The 24,296-nt window shown below is 41.8% G+C and overlaps 2 protein-coding genes across 5 annotated transcripts in view; one reads left to right on the top strand and one right to left on the bottom strand.

Annotated features, from left to right (window-relative positions):
• LOC110533473 (glycerophosphodiester phosphodiesterase 2) overlaps positions 1-19,079 on the top strand; it is a 31,684-nt gene extending 12,605 nt beyond the window's left edge. For 2 of the 4 annotated variants that reach the window (XM_090186112.1, XM_090186114.1), the window contains 11 exons: positions 311-409; positions 501-594; positions 4,581-4,726; positions 5,188-5,270; positions 12,379-12,529; positions 12,903-13,127; positions 13,613-13,770; positions 13,887-14,034; positions 14,534-14,616; positions 14,791-14,870; positions 16,015-19,079. In XM_090186112.1, coding sequence (XP_090042238.1) covers positions 311-409; positions 501-594; positions 4,581-4,726; positions 5,188-5,270; positions 12,379-12,529; positions 12,903-13,127; positions 13,613-13,770; positions 13,887-14,034; positions 14,534-14,616; positions 14,791-14,870; positions 16,015-16,091 — 1,344 coding nt within the window. In that variant the 3' untranslated portion in view covers positions 16,092-19,079. Of the gene's footprint in view, positions 1-310; positions 410-500; positions 595-4,580; positions 4,727-5,187; positions 5,271-12,378; positions 12,530-12,902; positions 13,128-13,612; positions 13,771-13,886; positions 14,035-14,533; positions 14,617-14,790; positions 14,871-16,014 lie in introns of those variants that run through there. The other 2 variants (XR_016483610.1, XM_090186113.1) reach the window with 2 other exon arrangements.
• Positions 19,080-19,213: 134 nt separating this feature from the next.
• The window catches only part of LOC110534865 (unconventional myosin-VIIa), a 70,555-nt gene continuing 65,472 nt past the window's right edge, over positions 19,214-24,296 (bottom strand). The window contains exons 48-50 of the mRNA XM_036989866.2: positions 23,908-23,991; positions 23,670-23,789; positions 19,214-20,851 (exon numbers count right to left, since the gene is read on the bottom strand). Of these exons, the coding sequence (XP_036845761.1) occupies positions 20,759-20,851; positions 23,670-23,789; positions 23,908-23,991 (297 nt within the window). The 3' untranslated portion in view covers positions 19,214-20,758. The remainder of the gene's footprint in view (positions 20,852-23,669; positions 23,790-23,907; positions 23,992-24,296) is intronic.

Here is a 24,296-nt window from a genome sequence, read left to right as displayed (position 1 = left end):
GGGTTTCCTATCCTCCCTGTCTCTCCTATACATCCTCTTTGCTCTTATAAGCTTTAGAATCATCCCATCCATTTTTCCATGTCTAGATGAAATTAATTACTTTAGCTAGATTAAATTGCTGACTGCCTGGTAGAAGAAAAGGCTGATGAAATGCTGAATGCTGCAGATTTATGGATAGATCCTGAAAAAATGAAGTGAAAATTAATTGTGCTCAGCTCAGTGCAATGAAATGCTCATTAGTGTGAAAAGGGTAAGGTGCCAATGGTTGTCTGTTGTCCTAACTGTACTGCTCCTCCGGATGTGTTGCCAGATTGGGGTCCTGGTGAGTCTAGCCTTCTCCATTCTTGCCATAGCAGTGCTGTCTGACCTATGTAGCAAAGAGTGGACCACTCTTCTCCTCTCTTTCCAGGTGGGGCCTCCCTTATTTCTTCTATTATGGTCATATCTCTCTCTTTATTTTCTCTTTACTTCACCTCCTGCAATATGTTTGTTCTTAATAGGTGACGGCACCATATTTACACGTGGGAGGAGTCTTGCTGATGACACTCCTTTCCTGGCCAATAGCCTTGCATTTCTACCACATCAATAGAAAAGGTGAGACTTGTGATTGAGTAGGTGGGGCTTGTTTGAGCAGCTGTATACATAATGTGCTAATTACAGAGTAGAATAAGGCAAATACTGACTTCGATTGTTGACTTCCGGCGCCGACAGAGATGGCCGCCTCGCTTCGCGTTCCTAGGAAACTATGCAGTATTTAGTTTTTTATGTGTTATTTCTTACAATGTTACCCCAGAAAATCTTAGGTTTTATTACATACAGTCGGGAGGAACTATTGGATATAAAAGCAACGTAAACTCACCAACATTACGACCAGGAATATGACTTTCCTGAAGCGGATCCTCTGTTTGGCCTACCACCCAGGACAATGGATTGGACCCAGCCAGCGACGGCGCCGTAGAAGGGGCAGACGGAGCGGTCTTCTGGTCTGGCTCCGTAGACGGGCACACCGCTCCGCCAATGTCCAGTCTCTTGAAAACAAGGTAGACGAAATCCGAGCAAGGGTTGCCTTCCAGAGAAACATCAGAGACTGTAACGTTCTTTGCTTCATGGAAACATGGCTCACTCGAGACACACTATCTGCGTCGGTACAACCACCTGGTTTCTTCACGCATCGCACCGACAGAAACAAGCGTCTCTCTGGTAAGAAGAAGGGCGGGTGTGTATGCCTTATGATTAACGAGACGTGGTGTGATCATAACATACAGGAACTCAAGTCCTTCTGTTCACCTGACTTAGAATTCCTTACAATCAAATGCCGACCACATTATCTACCAAGAGAATTCTCTTCAATCATAATCACAGTCATGTATATTCCCCTCCCTAAGCAGACACATCGACAGCCCTGAAATAACTTATTTTGACTCTATGTAAACTGGAAACCACATATCCTGAGGCTGCATTTATTGTAGCTGGGGATTTTAACAAGGATAATCTGAAAACTAGGCTCTCCAAATTCTATCAGCATATTGTGCTACCAGGGCTGGCAAAACCCTAGACCATTGTTATTCTAACTTCCCTGACGCATATAAGGCCCTCCCCCGCCCTCCCTTTGGAAAAGGTGACCATGACTCCATTTTGTTGCTCCCAGCCTATAGACAGAAACAAAAACAGGAAGCTCCCGCGCTCAGGTCTGTTCAACGGCGTGGAATTCAATCGGATTCCACGCTTCAAGATTGCTTCGATCACGTAGACTGGGATATGTTCCGCATTGCGACGAACAACAACATTGATGAATACGCTGATTCTGTGAGCGAGTTTATTAGCAAGTGCATTGGTGATGTCGTACCCACAGCGTCTATTAAAATATTCCCCAACCAGAAAATGTGGATTGATGGCAGCAGTCGTGCAAAAGTGAAAGCTCGAACCACTGCTTTTAATAAGGGCAAGGTGACCGGAAACATGACCGAATACAAATAGTGTAGCTATTCCCTCCGTAAGGCAATCAAACAAGCTAAGCGTCAGTATAGAGACAAAGTGGAGTCGCAATTCAACGGCTCAGACACAAAGAGGTATGTGGCAGGGTCTACAGTCAATCACGGACTACAAAAGAAAAACCGGACCACGATGTCTTACTCCCAGACAGACTAAACAACTTTTGCTCGCTTTGAGGACAATACAGTGCCACTGACACGGCCCGCTACCAAAACCTGTGGGCTCTCCTTCACTGTAGCCAACGTGAGTAAAACATTTAAATGTGTTAACCCTCGCAAGGCTGCAGGCCCAGATGGCATCCCCGGCCGCGTCCTCAGAGCATGCGCAGACCAGCTGGCTGGTGTGTTTACAGACATATTCAATCAATCCTTATCCCAGTCTGCTGTTCCCACATGCTTCAAGAGGGCCACCATTGTTCCTGTTCCCAAGAAAGCTAAGGCAACTTAGCTAAATGACTACCGCCCTGTAGCACTCACTTCCGTCATCATGAAGTGCTTTGAGAGACTAGTCAAGGACCTTATCACCTCCACCCTACCTGACACCCTAGACCCTCTCCAATTTGCTTACCGCCCTAATAGGACCACAGACGACGCCATTACACTGCACACTGCCCTAACCCATCTGGACAAGAGGAATACCTATGTAAGAATGCTGTTCATCGATTACAGCTCAGCATTTTACACCATAGTAACCTCAAAACTCGTCATTAAGCTCGAGACCCTGGGTCTCGACCCCGCCCTGTACAACTGGGTCCTGGACTTCCTGACGGGCCGCCCCCAGGTGGTGAGGGTAGTTAACAACATCTCCACCCCGCTGATCCTCAACACTGGGGCCCCACAAGGGTGCGTTCTCAGTCCTCTCCTGTACTCCCTGTTCACTACGACTGGGTGGCCATGCACGCCTCCAACTCAATCATCAAGTTTGCAGACGACACAACAGTGGTAGGCTTGATTACCAACAACGACGAGACGGCCTACAGGGAGGAGGTGAGGGCCCTCGGAGTGTGGTGTCAGGAAAATAACCTCACACTTAATGTCAACAAAACAAAGGAGATGATCGTGAACTTCAGGAAACATCAGAGGGAGCAACCCTCTATCTACATTGACGGGACAGTAGTGGAGAGGGTGGAAAGTTTTAAGTTCCTCGGCGTACACATCACGGACAAACTGAAATGGTCCACCCACACAGACAGCGTGGTGAATAAGTGCAGCAGCGCCTCTTCAACCTCAGGAGGCTGAAGAAATTTGGCTCGTCACCACCAAAAACACTCACAAACTTTTACAGATGCACAATCGAGAGCATCCTGTCGGGCTGTATCACCGCCTGGTACGGCAACTGCGCAGCCCATAACCATAAGGCTCTCCAGAGGGTCGTGAGGTCTGCACAACACATCACCGGGTGCAAACTACCTGCCCTCCAGGACACCTACACCACCCGATGTCACAGGAAGGCCAAAAAGATCATCAAGGACAACAACCACCCGAGCCACTGCCTGTTCACCCCGCTATCATCCAGAAGGCGAGGTCAGTGCAGGTGCATCAAAGCTGGGACCGAGAGACTGAAGAACAGCTTCTATCTCAAGACCATCAGAATGTTAAACAGCCATCACTAACATTGAGTGGCTACTGCCAACATACTGACTCAACTCTAGCCACTTTAATAATGGAAGAATTGATGTAATCAATTTATCACTAGCCACTTTATATAATGCTTACATACCCTACATTTCTCATCTCATATGTATGTACTGTACGCTATCCCATCTACCGCATCTTGCCATCTTGATGTAATGTATCACTAGCCACTTTAAACAATGCCACTTTATATAATGTTTTTATACCCTACATTAATCATCTCAAATGTATATACTGTACTCTATACCATCTACTGCATCTTGCCTATGCCGTTCGGGCATCACTCATTCATATATTTTTATGTACATATTCGTATTCATTCCTTTACACTTAAGGTATTTGTTGTGAAATTGTTAGGTTATATTACTTGTTAGATATTACTGCATGGTTGGAACTAGAAGCACAAGCATTTCGCTACACTCGCATTAACATCCGCTAACCATGTGTATGTGACAAATACATTTGATTTGATTCAAAACTAGGGCAAGGAAGGAAACTTCAGAGGTTTTTTATTTCAACAGTGAACATCTCTGATGTGTGAAACTTTAGGGAGGTTTTCTATCTCAACAGTGAACATCTCTGATGTGTGAAACTTTAGGGAGGTTTTCTATCTCAACAGTGAACATCTCTGATGTGTGAAACTTTAGGGAGGTTTTCTATCACAACAGTGAACATCTCTGATGTGTGAAACTTTAGGGAGGTTTTCTATCTCAACAGTGAACATCTCTGATGTGTGAAACTTTAGGGAGGTTTTCTATCTCAACAGTGATGTCTGCATATAATAAAGAATACATCTGTAGATATTCATGTTTTGTTCTGTTTAAATATAATTATTTGTTTTACTTATCATTTTTATTCTTTCTTTAGTCTTGAGGAAATTCCCATCAGATTCCACATATCAACCACAAATTAATAACTGTATCCCTTTGTAAACAGTGTGTCTGTGTGTTCTAGTTGGGCAGGCGCTCATCATGGGGCTGTACCTGGCGGTGCTGTGTGCCCTCTACCTGGTGCCCCTGGGCATGTACTCGCCCTGTCTTAAAGAGGAGGGCACTCTGGGCCTTGCACCAGCCCTCATCGGGCACAGAGGGGCACCCATGGTGGGTAGGCCTCATCAGCAACGCCATTAATGCCAACCCATTCTTACCCATAGCTAAAAACCTATTTTCATCAACACTAACCCATTCTCATCAACACTAACCCATTCTCATCAACTCTTTTCAATACTAACTGCCTGCAGGTAGCCTAGTGGTTGGAGCGTTGGGCCAGTAACTGAAAGGTTGCTAGTTTGAAAATCCAAGTGACGAGGTGAAAAATGTGCCGATTTTCACTTGAGCAAGGCCAGACTACTAAGGCTAACCCTGTAAACAACACGTGATGTAGTAGTAGAGGAAGTGTGGTAGTTTGATCATTTATTACCATTGTCAATATAAGTCTAAACTTTTGGGCTATGTTATTAGCTGAACTGATGTTTGTGCCTGGTATTTATTATATGTGTCAGTAGTACCTCTGTTTAGGGTAACCATATGTTCAAATCATTTGTATGTGTGTTATACCCCAGCTTGCGCCAGAGAACACTCTCATGTCCTTCGAGAAGGCGGTGGAGGCTGGAGGGCAAGGTCTAGAGACTGACGTCACCATCAGGTCAGTCAGTGGTGGTTGTCCACCCTCCTCACACCTTAATGCTCCGTTTCCATCTAGTTCGGGGATAATCAACTACATTCAGCCGCAGGCCGGTTAGTTTTTTTTCTTGAGTGGATAGTTGTCACTAGCCTACACACAATACCCCATAATGTCAAAGTGGAATTATGTTAGACATGTTTACCTATTAATTAAAAATGAAAAGCATAAATGTCTTGAGTCAATAAGTATTCAACACTTTTGTAATGGCAAGCTTAAATAAGTTCAAAAAATTTGCTTAACGAGTCACATTATAAGTTGAATGGACTCACTCTGTATGCAACAATGAATCACCATGAGGCCAATTGCAACTTTAAAACAGTTAGTTTAATGGTTGTGATAGGAGAGAACTGAGGATGGATGAACAACATTTTGTAGTTACTCCACAAAACTAACCTAAATGATAGAGTGAAAAGGTGGAAGTGCATAATACATGTACATAATGTACATAATGTACATACATAATACAAATATTCAAAAATATGCATCCTGTTTCTAATAAGGCACTAAAGTAATACTGTAAAAAAAAAAATGTAAAGAAATTATTTTTATGTCCTGAATACAAAGCGTTATGTTTGGGGCAAATCCAACAGAACACATCCCTGATGTGAGTGAAAATCCACTCTTCATATTTTCAAGCATGGTGGTGGCTGCATCATGTTATGGGTATGCTTGTCATTGGCAAGGGCTAGGGAGTCTTTTTGGATGAAAAGAAAAGGAATAGGGATAAGCACAGGCAAAGTCCTAGAGGAAATCTTGGTACATTCTGCTTTTCCAACAGACACTGGGAGACATTCACCTTTCAGTAGGACAAAAATCTAAAACACAAGGCCAAATATACACTGAAGTTGCCTACCATGAAGACAGTTTTGACTTAAATTGGCTTGAAAATCTATGGCAAGACCTAAAAATGTCTGTCTAGCAATGATCAATGGGGTTGAATACTTATGTAATCAATATATATTATTTTATTTTTCATACATTTTTTATAAATGTTAGAATGTTTCTTCTACTTTGACATTAGAGTATTTTCTGTAGATCATTGACAAAGAAAATGACCATTTTAAATACATTTGAATCCCACCTTGTAACACAACAAAATGTGGAAAAAGTTGAGAGATGTGAATACTTTCTGAAGCCGCTGTAATTACAAATAATTCACCACAAGAAGCTCAAACCGATATAATATTTGAATAAAACAAGCATTTCAAACCTTGCTTACATTTGTGAACAGTCACATATATTCTATTATGCATGGGAATACTTTGGATCAGGTTTCCTAAATTAAAATCACTTGGAGCCAAGTTGCTGGTGGTTTTACAGTATTTTACATCCAAAGAATAAGTGTACAAAACATAAAGAACACTTTCCTAATATTGAGTTGCCTTTTGCCCACAGAACAGCCTCAATTTGTCAGGGTCTACAAGGCGTTGAAAGCTTTCCACAGGGATGCTGGCCCATGTTGACTCCAATACTTCCCACGCTTGTGTTAAGTTGGCTGGATGTCCTTTGGGTGGTGGACCATTGTTGATAAACACGGGAAACTGTTGAGCGTGAAAAACCCAGCAACGCTGTAGTTCTTGACACATACCGGTGCGCCTGGCACCTAGTACCATACCCCATTCAAAGACACTTAAATCTTCACTCACTGAATGGCACACATACCGTACAGAATCCATGCCTCAAGGCTTAAAAATCCTTATTTAACCGGTCTCCTCACCTTCATTTACACTGACTGAAGTGGATTTAACAAGTGACATCAATAAGGGGTCATAGCTTTCACCTGGATTCACCTGGTCAGTCTGTCATGGAAAGAGCAGGTGTTCCTAATGTTTTGTTCACTCAGTGTGTTTATGTGTTCAAAAGTTTGTGGTCACTTAGAAATGTCATTGTTTATGAAAGAAAATACTATTTTTTTTGTCCATTACAATAACATCAAATTGATCAGACACACAGTGTAGACGTTGTTAATGCTGTAAATGACTATTGTAGCTGGAAAAGGCAGATTTTTAATGGAATATCTACAAAGGCGTACAGAGGCCCATTATCAGCAACCATCACTCCTGTGTTCCAATGGCACGTTGTGTTAACGAATCCAAGTTGATCATTTTAAAAGGCTAATTGATCATTAGAAAACCCTTTTGCAATTACAGTTGAAGTCGAAAGTTTACATACACCTTCGCCAAATACATTTAAATTCAGTTTTTCACAATTCCTGACATTTAATCCTTGTAAAAATGACCTGTCTTAGGTCAGTTAGGATCACCATTTTATTTTAAGAATGTGAAATTTCAGAATAATAGGAGAGAATTATTTATTTCAGCTTTTATTTCTTTCATCACATTCCCAGTGTGACAGAAGTTTACATACATGAGTGTAGTATTTGTATTTGGTAGCATTGCCTTTTTAAATTGTTTAACTTGGGTCAAACGTTTCGGGTAGCCTTCCACAAGCTCCACACAATAAGTTGGGTGAATTTTGTCCCGTTCCTCCTGACAGAGCTGGTGTAACTGAGTCAGGTTTGTAGGCATCCTTGCTCGCACACGCTTTTTCAGTTCTGCCCACAAATTTTCTATTTGTGGGCAGCATCTGGAGGAAGCATCTGGTCCTTTGTTGTTGTTGTTCTAGGATTGATTTGCACTTTTCGCACCAAAGTACATTCATCTCTAGGAGACAGAACGCATCTCCTTCCTGTGGTATGACGGCTGTGTGGTCCCATGGTGTTTATACATGCGTACTATTGTTTGTACAGATGAACGTGGTACCTTCAGGGATTTTGAAATTTGCCCAAGGATGAACCAGACTTGTGGAGGTCTACACATTTTTTTTTTAGGTCTTGGCTGATTTCTTTTGATTTTCCCATGATGTCAAGCAAAGAGGCACTGAGTTTGAAGGTAGGCCTTGAAATACATCCATAGGTACACCTCCAATTGACTCAAATTATGTCAATTAGCCTATCAGAATCTTCTAAAGCCATGACATAATTTTCTGGAATTTTTTTCCAAGCTGTTTAAAGGGACAGTCATCTTAGTGTATGTTAACTTCTGACCCACTGGCATTGTGATACAGTGAAATAATCTGTCTGTAAACAATTGTTGGAAAAATGACTTGTCATGCAAAGTACATGTCCTAACCGACTTGCAAAAACTATAGTTTGTTATCAAAAAATTTGTGAAGTGGTTGAAAAACGAGTTATAATGACTCCAACCTAGTGTATGTAAACTTCTGACTTCAACTGTATGTTAGCACAGCTGAAAACTGTTGTTCTGATTAAAGAAGCAATAAAAAAAAGCTGGCCTTGTTGAGACTAGTTGAATATCTGGATCATCAGCATTTGTGGGTTAGATTACAAGCTCAAAATGGCCAGAAACAAGGTACTTTCTTCTGAAACCTGTCAGTCTCTTCTTTTTCTGAGAAATGAACGTTATTCTATGCGAGAAATTGCAAAGAAACTGAAGATCTCGTACAATGTTGTATACTACTCCCTTCGCAGAACAGCGCAAACTGGTCCTAACCAGAATAGAAAGAGGAGAGCAAGAGGACAAGTACATTAGTGTCTAGTTTGAGAAACAGATGCCTCACAAGTCCTCAACTGGCAGCTTCATTAAATAGTACCCGCAAAACACCAGTCTCAATGTCAACAGTGAAGAGGTGACTCCGGGATGCTGGCCTTCTAGGCAGAGTTGCAAAGAATAATACATATCTCAGACTGGTCAATAAAAATAAAATATTAAGATGAGCAAAAGAACACACACTGGACAGAGGAACTCTACCTAGAAGGGCAGCATCCCGGAGTCGCCTCTTCACTGTTGAAGTTGAGACTGGTGATGTTGACGTTGAGACTGACGTCCAACCCTTTACTCAGTACTTTGTTGAAGCACCTTTGGCAGTGATTACTGCATCGCGTTTTCTTGGGTGTGACGCAACAAGCTTGACACACCTGTATTTGTGGAGTTTCTCCCATTCTTCTCTACAGATCCTCTCAAGCTGTGTCAGGTTGGATGGGGACCTTTGCTGCGCAGCTATTTTCAGGTCTCTCCATAGCTGTTAGATCGGGTTCAAGTCTGTGTTCTGGCTGGGCCACTCAAGGACATTCGGAGACTTTTAAAAATGTAAATGGAACCTTTATTTAACTAGGCAAGTCAGTTAAGAACAAATTCTTATTTACAATGACAGCCTACCCTGGCCAAACCCATACGTCGCTGGGCCAATTGTGCGCAGCCCTATGGGACTCCAAATCATGTCCTGATGTGATATAGCCTAGATTCGAACCTGGGACTGTAGTGACACCTCTTGCACTGAGATGCAGTGCAGTACTCTAGGAAGAGTCTTGGTGGTTCCAAACGACTTCCATTTAAGAATGAAGGCCACTGTGTTCTTGGGGACCTTCAATGCTGCAGAAATGTTGTACCCTTCCCCAGATCTGTGCCTCGACACAATCCTGTCTCAGAGCGCTACGAACAATTCCTTCGACCTCATGGCTTGGATTTTGCTCTGACATGCATTGTCAATTATGGGACCTTATATAGACAGGTGTGTGCCTTTCCAAATCATGTCCAATCAATTTAATTTACCACAGGTGGACTCCAATCAAGTTGTAGAAACATCTCAAGGATGATCAATGGAAACAGGATGTGGCCTCCTGGCCGTGTTGCTGCTCCAGTTTCAACTGTTCTGCCTTATTATTATTGGACCATGCTGGTCATTTATGAACATTTGAACATCTTGGCCATGTTCTGTTATAATCTCCACCCGGCACAGCCAGAAGAGGACTGGCCACCCCACATAGCCTGGTTCCTCTCTAGGTTTCTTCCTAGGTTTTGGCCTTTCTAGGGAGTTTTTCCTAGCCACCGTGCTTCTACACCTGCATTGCTTGCTGTTTGGGGTTTTAGGCTGGGTTTCTGTACAGCACTTTGAGATATCAGCTGATGTACGAAGGGCTATATAAATACATTTGATTTGATTTGATCTGATCTCAATTGCGAGTGTAATAGCTAAGGGTCTGATACGTATATAAATAAGGTATTTCTGTTTGTTTTTTTTATATACATTTGTTAACAGTTCTAAAATCCTGCTGTTTTTGCTTTGTCATTATGGGGTATTGTGTGTAGATTGCTGAGGGATTTTTTATTTATTTAATCCATTTTAGAATAAGGCTGTAACGTAACAAATTGTGGGAAAAGTCAAGGGGTCACAGTATATAAACTCAACAAAAAAAAGAAACGTCCTCTCAATATCAACTGGTCTTATTTTTAATCAAACTTAACATGTGTAAATACTTGTATGAACATAAGATACAACAAGTTCCACAGACATGTGACTAACAGAAATGGAATAATATGTCCCTGAACAAAGGGGGGTGGGGGTCAAAATCAAAAGTAACAGTCTGGTGTAGCCACCTGCTGCATTAAAAGTACTGCAGTGCATCTCCTCCTCATGGACTGCACCAGATTTGCCAGTTCTTGCTGTGAGATGCAACCCACTCTCCACCAAGGCACCTGCAAGTTCCCGGACATTTCTGGGGGGGATTGGCCCTAGCCCTCACCCTCCGATCCAACAGGTCCCAGATGTGCTCAATGGGATTGAGATCCGGGCTCTTCGCTGGCAATGGCAGAACACTGACATTCCTGTCTTGCAGGAAACACGCACAGAACGAGCAGTATGGCTGGTGGCATTGTGATGCTGGAGGGTCATGTCAGGATGAGCCTACAGGAAGGGTACCACATGAGGGAGGAGGATGTCTTCCCTGTAAAGCACAGCGTTGAGATTGCCTGCAATGACAACAAGCTCAGTCCGATCATGCTGTAACACACCGCCCCAGACCATGACGGCCCCTCCATCTCTAAATTGATCCTGCTCCAGAGTACAGGCCTCGGTGTAAAGCTCATTCCTTCGACGATAAACACGAATCTGACCATCATCCCTGGTGAGACAAAACCGCGACTCGTCAGTGAAGAGCACTTTTTGCCAGTACTGTCTAGTCCAGCGATGGTGGGTTTGTGCCCATAGGCGATGTTGTTGCCGGTGATGTATGGTGAGGACCTGCCTACAAACAGGCCTACAAACCCCCAGTCCAGCCTCTCTCAGCCTATTGTGGACAGTCTGAGCACTGATGGAGGGATTATGCGTTCCTGGTGTAACTCGGGCAGTTGTTGTTGCCCTCCTGTATCTGTCCCGCAGGTGTGATGTTCGGATGTACCGATCCTGTGCAGGTGTTGTTACACGTGGTCTGCCACTGCGAGGATGATCAGCTGTCCATCCTGTCTCCCTGTAGCGCTGTCTTAGGCATCTCACAGTTCGGACATTGCAATTTATTGCCCTGGCCACATATGCAGTCCTCATGCCTCCTTGCAACATGCCTAAGGCACATTCACGCAGATGAGCATGGACCCTGGGCATCTTTCTTTTGGTGTTTTTCAGAGTCAGTAGAAAGGCCTCTTTAGTGTTCTAAGTTTTCATAACTGACCTTAATTGCCCACCGTCTGTAAGCTGTCTTAATGACCGTTCCATTAATTGTTCATGGTTCATTGAACAAGCATGTGAAACCGTGTTTAAACCCTTTACAATGAAGATCTGTGAAGTGATTTGGATTTGTTACGAATTATCTTTGAAAGACCGTGCCCTGAAAAAGGGACTTATCTTTTTTTTGCTGAATTTATATTGCTCAGAAAACTTGGGGGACAAATAAAATCACAGCCCATGGGGCTGCCAGTTGGGGAACCCTGATCTAGTGTACCTAAGCATGTCCCAACATTTAGTCTACCTCACCAGTCGTGGGTATTATGAAACAAGCTTGCTATGGAAGGTAAATCCAACATAGCTAGTGAGCTCGTATCATAAGTAAAACATTGTCATTGGGTTCTTTCCCATGCTAGTCCTGGGCATTTGTATTTGTATTGGACTTTGACATACATACCTGAATGAATAAATAAATAAATAAAGTACCTGGCTCTCGTTGAGTTTTACAGTCATCTTAATGCACTTCCGTCAACTCCTTAACCTTCAATTCCTTAACCGCCAACTCCTTAACTGTCAACTCTGTAACTGCCAAAGCCTTCTCTCGTTGCCATAGCTATGACGGGGTGCCCTTCCTGATGCACGACCACACCCTGAGGAGGACCACCAACGTGCAGGAGGTGTTCCCCAACCGGACGGACGCCCCTGCGGCCATGTTCACCTGGGGAGAGCTGGAGACCCTCAACGCCGGGGCCTGGTTCCTCCATGTGAGTCACCAACTGCCACCGCACCGCACCTCAGGAAAACTCAGGGGGTGCTATAGAGACACTGAAATTACGCCTGGTCTTGAAAAGATTTTTTAATAAAGATCATGATCATTTAGCTTCATGGACATGGTATGATGGGAAACCAGGGCATGTTTGTGTCCAATGACAGTAGCTAGGACAACATAATAAGATGATGGATAGGGAAGTTATTGACATTTTGACAATACATCAACGTACTATCGATGGGAGGTTATCAATTGCACAACTCCCTGCTTTATGGAATACAATGTGATATAACATTGTCAATATGATTTACCATTCTGCCAAAGCATTCCGTATACTGACTGTCTCTCTGCCCCTGGTGGTTCTGCAGCGTGATCCGTTCAGCACGGCTTGGTCTCTGAGTACCGAGGACCGGGCGCAGGCGCAGAACCAGTCTGTTTGCACCTTCAGGGACTTTCTGGAGCTGGCTTCGCAGAGAGGCAAACAGGTTATCTTTGACCTCTACCGGCCCCCTAAGGGACACCCCTACAGGGACACCTGGATCACACGCACCCTGGAGGTCATCCAGAATGAGTCTTCCATCCACTCACACCAAGTGAGGGAGATGTTATAACATTTTAATTATTTAGCAGACACTCTTATCCAGGGCAATTTAGAGGAGCAATTAGGGTTAAATGCCTTGCTCAATGGCACATCGGCAGGTTTTTCAACTAGTCAGGTTGGGGATTTGAACCAGCGGCCTTTTGGTTACTGGCCCAACACTCTTAAGCTCTTAACTGCTAGGCTACCTGCCATCCTGATGTGTGTGCTCACTGACGTGGTGTCCATCTTCATCTTATAAATAGGAGTAGGGTGAAGCTGACCCTAGAAACTGATCTTGGGTCAGTTTTACATTTTCTCTACTAATGGTTAAGGTTAGGTTTGTGGGAGGGGAAGCTGGGATTATCTATCTTATATGTCATAGGTTCCTTTTTTTGACTTGGGAATGAAGCTGTTTATGGGATATTTTGATTACATTGTAAATACAAAATGTTGTAATGCTGAGGTTAGTGTTTAGAGTTAATGGTGTGTGTGTGTCAGGTGTTGTGGCTGCCCTCAGACCTGCGGAGCCTGGTCCAGCAGCTGGACCCTGACCTCCAGCATACCTCAGCGTCCCGGGCTCCAGTTGAGGAGCTCCAGCAGAATCACATTGTCCAACTCAACCTGCACTATAGCTCCATGTCCACAGAGATGATAATGTGTGTGTGTGTGTGGTAGTGTGTGTGTCTTTGCATGAAATAGTGTGTGTATGTGTGCACATATTAACTGGCTGTAGGTGTGTCAATTGTGTGTGTGGGTTGTATTCCTCCCTCAGTGAGTATGCAGCAGCCAACATCAGCACCAACCTGTATGTGATCAGCCAGTCGTGGCTCTACTCTCTGGCCTGGTGCACTGGGGCTCAGTCTGTCACCACCAATGCTCTACAGTTCCTCAACAACCTCAGTAGACCCCTCTTCCTTATGGTGAGAACAACCTCACCAGACCCCTCTTCCTTATGGTGAGAATAACCTCACCAGACCCCTCTTCCTTATGGTGAGAACAACCTCACCAGACCCCTCTTCCTTATGGTGAGAACAACCTCACCAGACCCCTCTTCCTTATGGTGAGAACAACCTCACCAGACCCCTCTTCCTTATGGTGAGAACAACAACCTAGGACCAATAGTACTGCATCCCAATAATATTTCCTTCCTCTGGAAGTATTGCACTTGTTCTCTACTCTCCACAAATGTAAAAGCATTGGCTTGATGTAAGCATGAGCTACAGGGAGTTTCCACCATACTGGTATTTATTTTCCCAGTCATTTTCTTTTAAATCTATGAAGGGAAGTGAACAAGTGCACGCTTTGGGAGAAATAAACTATTTATTGTGACACCGGGCCCAAATGCAGCCTTACTGAAATTGATTGGATTGGTGAAAGGAATACTCCTAGACACAATGGTTGTCTGTCTTTCTCTTTCAGACTCCAGATGAGTACAATCTGATGTGGGTCCTCACCGACGTGGTGTCCATCACCATCATCATCATCATCTTCATCTTCCACTGGTGAGTGAGCCCACTAGAGTGCGAAGGTCGACTTAAGGTGTATTTTTATATGTCTACGTACAAAACGTAGATTGATTATGTGTCAAATTGAAGCTTCGGATGAACGTCAGTCTGTTTTGTATTGAATGGTGATGTCACTTCCTGTGGTGATGACTGTAACTGTGTTGATGACAGGTGGCGAGAACAAAGCCTGGCTTTCTGTTCGGGCAGCAAACCCACACTAGAACATGGCACCTACATCAAGTTCAGGACAGGTGAGTTAGAAGTTGTCTCTAGGAGTCACCCTGTTTCTTTCCCATGGCCAGCTTTGATAACATGATACACACACGCACATACCCTATATAGGCTTAAAACAGAGACTGAGCAAGAGGACAAGTACATTAGAGTGTCTAGTTTGAGAAACGGACGACTCACAAGTCCTCAATTGGCAGATTCATTAAATAGTACCCGCAAAACACAAGTCTCAACGTCAACAGTGAAGAGGCAACTCTGGGATGCTGGTTTTCTAGGCAGAGTTGCAAAGAAAAAGCCATATCTCAGACTGGCCAATAACAATAAAAGATTAACAAAAGAACAGACAATGGACAGGGGAATTCTGCCAAGAAGGCCAGCATCCCAGAGTTGCCTCTTCACTGTTGACGCTTAGACTGGTGTTTTCCGGGTACTATTTAATGAAGCTGCCAGTTGAGGACTTGTGAGGCGTCTGTATCTCAAAACTAGACTCTAATGTACTTGTCCACTTGCTCAGTTGTGCACCGGGGCCTCCCACTCCTCTTTCTATTCTGGTTAGAGACAGTTTGCGCTGTTCTGGGAAGGGCATTGTACACAGCGTTGTACGAGATCTTCAGTTTCTTGGCAATTTCTCACATTGAATAGCCTTCATTTCTGAGAACAAGAATAGACTGATGGGTTTCAGAAGAAAGTACGTTGTTTCTGGCCATTTGAGCCTGTAATCGAACACACAAATGCTGATGCTCTAGATACTCAACTAGTTTAAAGAAGGCTAGTTTTTTTGCTTCTTTCATCACCACAACAGTTTTCAGCTGTGCTAACATTGCAAAAGGTTTTTCTAATGATTAATTAGCCTTTTAAAATTATAAACTTGGATTAGCTAACACAACGTGTCATTGAAACACAGGAGTGATGTTTGCTGATAATGAGCCTCTGAACGCCTATCTTACATAAAAAATATGCCGTTTCCAGCTATCAGTCATTTACAACATGAACAATGTCTACGCTGTATTTCTGGTCAATTTGATGTTATTTTAATGGACAAAAAATGATTTTCTTTCAAAAACAAGGTCATTTTAAGTGACCCCAAACTTTTGAACGGTAGTGTATATCATATATATCAATGACCTTTGTCAACCTCTAAACCCTGACCTCACCCCCTGACAGATGTGTGGTCCGTCTCCAGTGTCAACATCCTGGGAGAGCCCGCTGAGCCTAACTTGACAACCGTCTCAGAGCACTGATATCCAATCAACCAACCTCTGTGAGGCTCAGTTGAAGCAAACCACTCCTCACTCTCCTTTTCAACTTGGCAACTTCCCGGACCCCAAACGGGCAATTCACCAGAATCGACCCAACCTGGAAACACAGGACCCTACCGGAAACCGAGAGCACAACCTGGCAACCCCCTGTAGATTTGTGTGAGAGAATGAGAGCCAAAGAGAATTAGAAATAGTTAAATGATGTGAGTGAGGCCTATCGGAGCTGATGTGTCACGTGCAGAAGGGATTTCATTGGATAGATATTAATCCTTAAGACCGGGCTGCCCAACTCTCTTCCTGGAGGTTGGGTTTTAAGTTCAACCCTAATTTAACACACCTGATTCTACTAATTAGCTGCTCAACAAGACCTTAACTAGCTGAATCAGATATGCTAAAGTGGGTTTGACTGAAAACATAAAGGACAGTAGATCTCCAGGAAGAGGGTTGGGCAGCCCTGCCTTAATTAATTTAAGTCAAATGTGACTGAAGAACAGCCCAGACAACCTCAAGGACCAACCAACTCATAGTTCATACTACAGACACCATCTGGTGGTGGGAAGAGATTACTACACTGTTTAACCAGGTCCTTTGAGATGGATTACACACTCACTGAATTAATATAACAAGAAAAGTGACCGTCCGCTGTAGATATTCTCAATTTGTATTACCCTCCATTGTCCATAGGTTCCTTTCCATTTCAGCAGCCACTACAGTGTTGAGTTATGTGTACCACAAATGCTTGACCATTTTGTTAGTGTGTGGTCGATAAGATGTGTGAATATGTCCAGACCTGGGTTCGATTAGTATGTTTTTAAATACTTTAGCTGTGCTTCATTGCCCTTTCCTGGCATAAGGGAACCAATGAAGTAGTCCCAAAAAGTGCATTTTCCCCATCTGGGATCTGGCACTCCAATCAAACTGTCTCAAGCTTAGTTTATTCCTGCAGTTTACAGGCATCCTGTGTCCTGATCTTGTCCACATTCAGATTGTGACCACATGTTCAGTCTACACATGCTATTAAAATGTATCTTATGTGTCCTCATTGTGACCAGATTTCCTGGTCATTCCCTGTAAGTCAATTATTTGACAGATATTATTTCAGAATTGTTTATTTATTCATTTTTATTCACATATTGATGCCATAAAGCAATGGTCCCACCTGTGAATGGTTTTAGAGGGTGGGGTAATGATGATTTGTAAATTATTTCACTATCCAGATCCGTCTACACTTGTAAGGCTGCGTTTAGACAGGAAGCCCAAATCGGATTTTTTTTTTTCCACTAATTGGTGTTTTGACCAATCAGATCATTGAATTCAGAATTGGGCCGCCTATCTAAATGCAGCCTGCGTGCCCGAGGCCGTGTCTAGGCTGGACAGTTCATGCAGGTTTAGTATTCTGATCATGGAATTCCAAACGCGTCATGCGTCTACACCTAAATTGAAATGCGTCTACCATGTCCGGATTCCCTTTTCCCGCGCTATTTTCAACTGCCAGTATGCATTCTACAAACGGTGAAATAGGAATAATCTGATAACTACTGCCATCAGACGTTGTTGTGTTACCTACTGTAGCTAGCTAGCCAGCAAGCAACGCAAAATGAATTGCAAACGGATTAGCATAACTCTAGCCAAAAAAACAACGTTATAATGAAAAGGTTCCTCTCGGTCCCAAAACACAAGTTTTCTGGAGACTTGTGGGAGGAGTGCTGATGACGTTACCCATTGTATGCACTTTCAGCTGCCTGATTCGACCAGACTGAGGAGAAATCCGCCTCCTGAAGTGGTCAGCCAGATCTGAACACAATCAGACCACAAAGCGACATTTGTGCGTCTAGAGACCCATCTTTTCAATGCGATCTTCCTATTCTGATAGCAGAAGTTATGTAAGTGTCACGTGTAGACACGACCTGACTACCTCCGGAGGTCGGCAGGAACATCTGATCACAATGTATTTTGATTGTCTACACCTGTTTAAAAATGTGGACACAATCAGAATATGGAGAAGATCAGAATAAAGGACGCATGTTGGAACCAGGTATAAACAGCGCTGAAATATCACAAAGAAAAATGGGTACTATTAGAACTCCGGTTTGGATATGACATGATAATCCTTTGTTTGTGTCTGGAGATAAATTAATGTGTTTGATTGGTTGTGTTCAATGTTTATAAGTACTTATCACTTTATTGAGCATAAGGCATTGTAACGAGGTGAAGTCCATAGAACTTTGCAGCATATAATCACTGCAATGACATAAGTGACCTACAGAGAACAAGTACACTGTATTTCCATGGTCCATATCTATATATTTTATATGGTTCATATTGAGGTCATTGTTTTTAACAAATTTGTTTTCAACACAAATGAAAATCCTTCTGGCAATGATTAAAAAAAAGCTAATGTTGTACAATATTTAGTCCTTTTAGCCAAATTATAGCAGAACTCTTACATCTCTCTCTTCAGTTGATTGTGCCTCAGCTTTACTGTGCAGTGTTGTCTAATCAATGTGAAGAATACCAACTTCAGCTCTGGTAGCTGAAAGACAGTTTTTCTAGTAATGATTATGAAACCTGTTAGATTTCTTTATGACTGACAACATATTGATGAGTAACCTAGCGCCACCGCAGCTTTGTGATAAGGGGCAGCCTTTAAATCACTATACAAAGCCTTAGGAATACCTAGGAAAAAAGTATGTTTAGCCAAAGAATCACAGTATAAGATACCAGTCTGATTTGTCATCTGTGTACGACACCTGTAATGTTATCTTGGTTGTAAGATCGTTATAGAAAGAATTATCTGTTGTTTACAGTTCTGTCATTCTGTTCCAATCAGAAGAGTATTATATTAAAATGATAGTCTAAAAGTAGAGCTCAGTTGGTGGTGATAGCCATTGTATTTTGTATGAGCCCATTTCGCTATGACATCATTGTAAACTATGGGATTTCTTTTGCATAAACATTATCAGAAGTTAACTGAACTGTTTGTTACATTTTTGTTGCTTTGAGCCGTAAAATGCACACATGTTTTCTCATTATGAAATTATGTGATAGTGAAATAGGCTCATTCATCTTTTGGGATGATGAACATTAGGCATGAAAGGAAATATTTGTAATTTCTTTATTAATACCAAAATATTTGTTGTCATGGACCAACATTTAAAAAACAGGAACAATTTGACCTAAATTAATATCCACTATACAGAACGGTGCAGAACATTAATGTCACTGAGATTACGTTTTAAGGTAGACTAAGCAATTTGACATCACCATACACAGTGGGGTGACTTCCTGTTTACAGACATCAACAATAACTTTAATATGCCAAAACTGCCACCATTAAGAGCCAATGATGTCAGTCCTGACATTTTTGTTGTTCATTTCTGTATGTAGACTATATTTTGTCTATGACGATGCCGTAACAGAGTTGACCTTTAATACTTAAAAATCCTTGATTTGATCCACAATTTTTTTTAAAGACAAGTCATATGGACCGGAGGTCTTTATTTACAGAATACATTTTCTTCAATGATTAATTCATTAGGCAAACAGCTAAATATGTGCTTGTTAGAAATATCACATTATTAAATATTGTCAACTTTCCACTAAATGTTTTTACAGTGATGTGGTATACACACTGTATGCAAAGTCCTAGAGCCAGCTAATGTCCAGAGATCAATCTGACTGTTCTCATCAAATGTACTTCAAATAAACTTCATTAATACATCAATTGTACTAATAACACTGATCGGGTATTTAAAAAAAGTATTTAGCCTGCCTGCGACAATGAGGGCCAATTTTGAATTAAACTCTAAAACAATATAATGCAATGATTACACATGATATCTATAGTATGGACAAGCCATAGTTGTATAGGTTTAGGCCAAACATTTATAAATCACATTATTGGACATTTTACGATCAAATGCTTTGCATAAAAACATTTTCTAAATAAAGTTGATTAGTTGCCATGTAAAAAGTTGCAATCGTTGGTTGTGCATTTAGGTCAAGTAAAGGCAATTGGTGATTGTTAAGACAGGACCCAAGATATATACCAACATCTGACGATAAGTCAAAACATTGTCATGGCCAAAACATAAATCAAACATTTAAATCATCACCATATCTATTGACAATGAAAAAAGAGTATTCTTGTCGTAATACTGCTATCATGCCTCCATCACTATAACCAACGATCTATATACATTTCTGTAACACAATAGTGTGTGGAGATGCATGATTTCCAATGTCTCTCAGACTTTGCTGCGAGATGTTGCATCAACGTTGTGTCTGTAGTGCTGAGATTAACAGTATCTGTACAACAGACTATTAGACCAGAGGTTCTCAAGCTCCTGTCCTTCCTACTCTCTTTCATCTACATCTTAGGGAGAATCTGTCAAGTGTGTATATGCGTGTGTGTATGTATACATTTCATTGATTGTGTGTGTGTGTTTGTGTGTGTGTGCATGCGTACGTGCACATATATGTATGTGTGCGAGTTTGTGTGTGTATGTATGCATGTAATTGATTTAGCATGTTATGGAGGAAGGGTTGTATTTATCCCTCTATGTTTTAATGAAACCGTGTGATAGATCACACAAAGCCCTCGAGGCCTACACTAATACACTCAACAGCGGGATCGATGACTTTCCAGATCACTTGATGTTGCCACGGGAACCGCGCTGTTTGGTCATGGTGGTCAGCATCTGGCTGATGTAAGAGGTCAGGAGGTCGTCCATCTTGTAGCCCTGTGGTCACACAGACAAACAAACCAGTTTAAAGGTACATTAATGCCTTTCAATATTTCATTGCAGAATATGAATCAGACGTGTTCAAATAGTAGTATTTGTTTTCTGTCAAATACTTTAGAGTGTGCTTGATTGAGCTTGCCTGGTGCAATGGAGCCAACGGAGTATTCCCAAAAGTGAAAATCTGCCCAACTGTCACTCCAAACAGGCCCTATCAAACACTCAGCATTTGAACCCAGGTCTGCTTGCATGTATTATTTAAACGTTTGACAAAGCTACAGAACCACACATGTACACCATTGAAAAGGCTTTTCTATCTGCATTCAGGCTAATTTCAGGCTAAGACCATGACTGCGACTTTTGATCACAGGACACTTGCACTCTTATCAAGTCTGGCATCACCATCATCAAATGATCTAGTCTAACTGCAGTGGGTTGCCAGAAGCACCAGTCTCCTCCATGAGCAGACACACTCCGTTGAAAGGGAATCTGTAGCCTACAAAATAAAATTAACAAATTATTCAATAAACCCTTAATATACAGTGCCTTGCGAAAGTATTCGACCCCCTTGAACTTTGCGACCTTTGCCACATTTCAGGCTTCAAACATAAAGATATAAAACTGTCTTTTTTTGTGAAGAATCAACAACAAGTGGGACACAATCATGAAGTGGAATGACATTTATTGGATATTTCAAACTTTTTTAACAAATCAAAAACGGAAAAATTGGCCGTGCAAAATTATTCAGCCCCCTTAAGTTAATACTTTGTAGCGCCACCTTTTGCTGCGATTACAGCTGTAAGTCGCTTGGGGTATGTCTCTATCAGTTTTGCACATCGAGAGACTGAATTTTTTTCCCATTCCTCCTTGCAAAACAACTCGAGCTCAGTGAGGTTGGATGGAGAGCATTTGTGAACAGCAGTTTTCAGTTCTTTCCACAGATTCTCGATTGGATTCAGGTCTGGACTTTGACTTGGCCATTCTAACACCTGGATATGTTTATTTTTGAACCATTCCATTATAGATTTTGCTTTATGTTTTGGATCATTGTCTTGCTGGAAGACAAATCTCCGTCCCAGTCTCAGGTCTTTTGCAGACTCCATCAGGTTTTCTTCCACAATGGTCCTGTATTTGGCTACATCAATCTTCCCATCAATTTTAACCATATTCCCTGTCCCTGCTGAAGAAAAGCAGGCCCAAACCATGATGCTGCCACCACCATGTTTGACAGTGGGGATGGTGTGTTCAGCTGTGTTGCTTTTACGCCAAACATAACGTTTTGCATTGTTGCCAAAAAGTTCCATTTTGGTTTCATCTGACCAGAGCACCTTCTTCCACATGTTTGGTGTGTCTCCCAGGTGGCTTGTGGCAAACTTTAAACAACACTTTTTATGGATATCTTTAAGAAATGCCTTTCTTCTTGCCACTCTTCCATAAAGGCCAGATTTGTGCAATATACGACTGATTGTTGTCCTATGGACAGAGTCTCCCACCTCAGCTGTAGATCTCTGCAGTTCATCCAGAGTGATCATGGGCCTCTTGGCTGCATCTCTGATCAGTCTTCTCCTTGTATGAGCTGAAAGTTTAGAGGGACGGCCAGGTCTTGGGAGATTTGCAGTGGTCTGATACTCCTTCCATTTCAATATTATCGCTTGCACAGTGCTCCTTGGGATGTTTAAAGCTTGGGAAATCTTTTTGTATCCAAATCCGGCTTTAAACTTCTTCACAACAGTATCTTGGACCTGCCTGGTGTGTTCCTTGTTCTTCATGATGCTCTCTGCTCTTTTAACGGAACTCTGAGACTATCACAGTGCAGGTGCATTTATACGGAGACTTGATTACACACAGGTGGATTGTATTTATCATCATTAGTCATTTAGGTAAACATTGGATCATTCATAGATCCTCAATGAACTTCTGGAGAGAGTTTGCTGCACTGAAAGTAAAGGGGCTGAATAATTTTGCACGCCCAATTTTTCAGTTTTTGATATGTTAAAAAAGTTTGAAATATCCAATAAATGTCGTTCCACTTCATGATTGTGTCCCACTTGTTGTTGATTATTCACAAAAAAATACAGTTTTATATCTTTATGTTTGAAGCCTGAAATGTGGCAAAAGGTCGCAAAGTTCAAGGGGGCCGAATACTTTCGCAAGGCACTGTATAAAAGCCAATATTTCGCCTACATTTACTATACATTTTCGACCCTCAATATTTATTGGAAAGTAGCATCAAAATCACTGCACTTTCACCACCCTGTGAAGTTCACCATAACTTATTTAATCTGTAGCCTAATAAATTGCATGCTTACCAGAGTCGTAGTAGGAGGACCACACACCATATCATTGTGTGACTCCAAGTTTACTTCAATATAATGGTTATTATATCAATATTTACGCATAAAGGCATTTCCACCGCCATTTCTTGCATAATTAATTTTACAGACACAAAAAGATACCACAATGTCAAACAAACAAACAAATTACAAACGAAATAATTATCTGTTGGCATTTATAATATTGTACCAAAGCTCCCTGTTCTCATCACAGCTGTTGTGATTTTTTTTTTATACGGTATGACATTACTTGCATAAAAACTGTGGATTTGAAATTGGTTATAGTAAGTCAATATTTATAATATTATTTACAATAATACTCAATTAAGTAATTATCAGCAAAGTCAATGCTTGTAGGAAAAGACAAGTGCTTTTTTTGGTACGCATCTTTAGAATACTTTAGTTGATACAGTGTGTATAATGTCATTTTATGTCATATGTTATGTCATGTCATATTGTGGGTGTTGAAACGTCCAGTAGCTCACCAGTGAGGTCTCACACAGCAGCTTGGTGCCTCGGACCAGGTTTCCGATGGTGATGTGGAAGTAGGTGTTGCCACTGCTCCAGTTGGAGATCTTAGTGAATGGGTGTGTGGTCAAGATGTCCTGTTGAGGTGGGAATTAGAGAATTACACAGTAAACACACACATACACAACTTCCATAACACACATGTGTGCGCAAGAAAATGTGCACACACACCCATGCATGTAGGCACACACTCACCTTTGACTTGGGGTCGATCAGGCTGACACCATGTTTGTTGATTGCTATCAAGAGGATCTCTGGGAAGTTTGGATCACTGGTTTGCTGTTGAATAGGAAAACATCAGTTTAGTCACAATTGGTATCTCACAAACCTATAACAAACAACTTGAGTTTGTGATGTTCTAAAAATTCATTAAATAGATACTGGGATTGAGGCAGACAATAGGCCCTTACCACAGATAAACTGACCGAGATAATACATTTATAAAACAAGTTTAAAAAAATTAAAAAGTAGCAAGGAATGCACAACAACTCTTTGACCAGGTCAATAACAATAGTCCACGATTGAGATTGAATGAACTATTCTGAAATTAACACCATTGATCAAGAAAATTCATTTGAACAAAA

This window comes from Oncorhynchus mykiss, chromosome 10, assembly GCF_057628025.1.
Source record: "Oncorhynchus mykiss isolate SJ-2025 chromosome 10, ASM5762802v1, whole genome shotgun sequence".
Classification (NCBI taxonomy): domain Eukaryota; kingdom Metazoa; phylum Chordata; class Actinopteri; order Salmoniformes; family Salmonidae; genus Oncorhynchus; species Oncorhynchus mykiss.
Note: the sequence above shows the minus strand (reverse complement) of the source record. Positions and strands in the feature narration are given on the sequence as shown.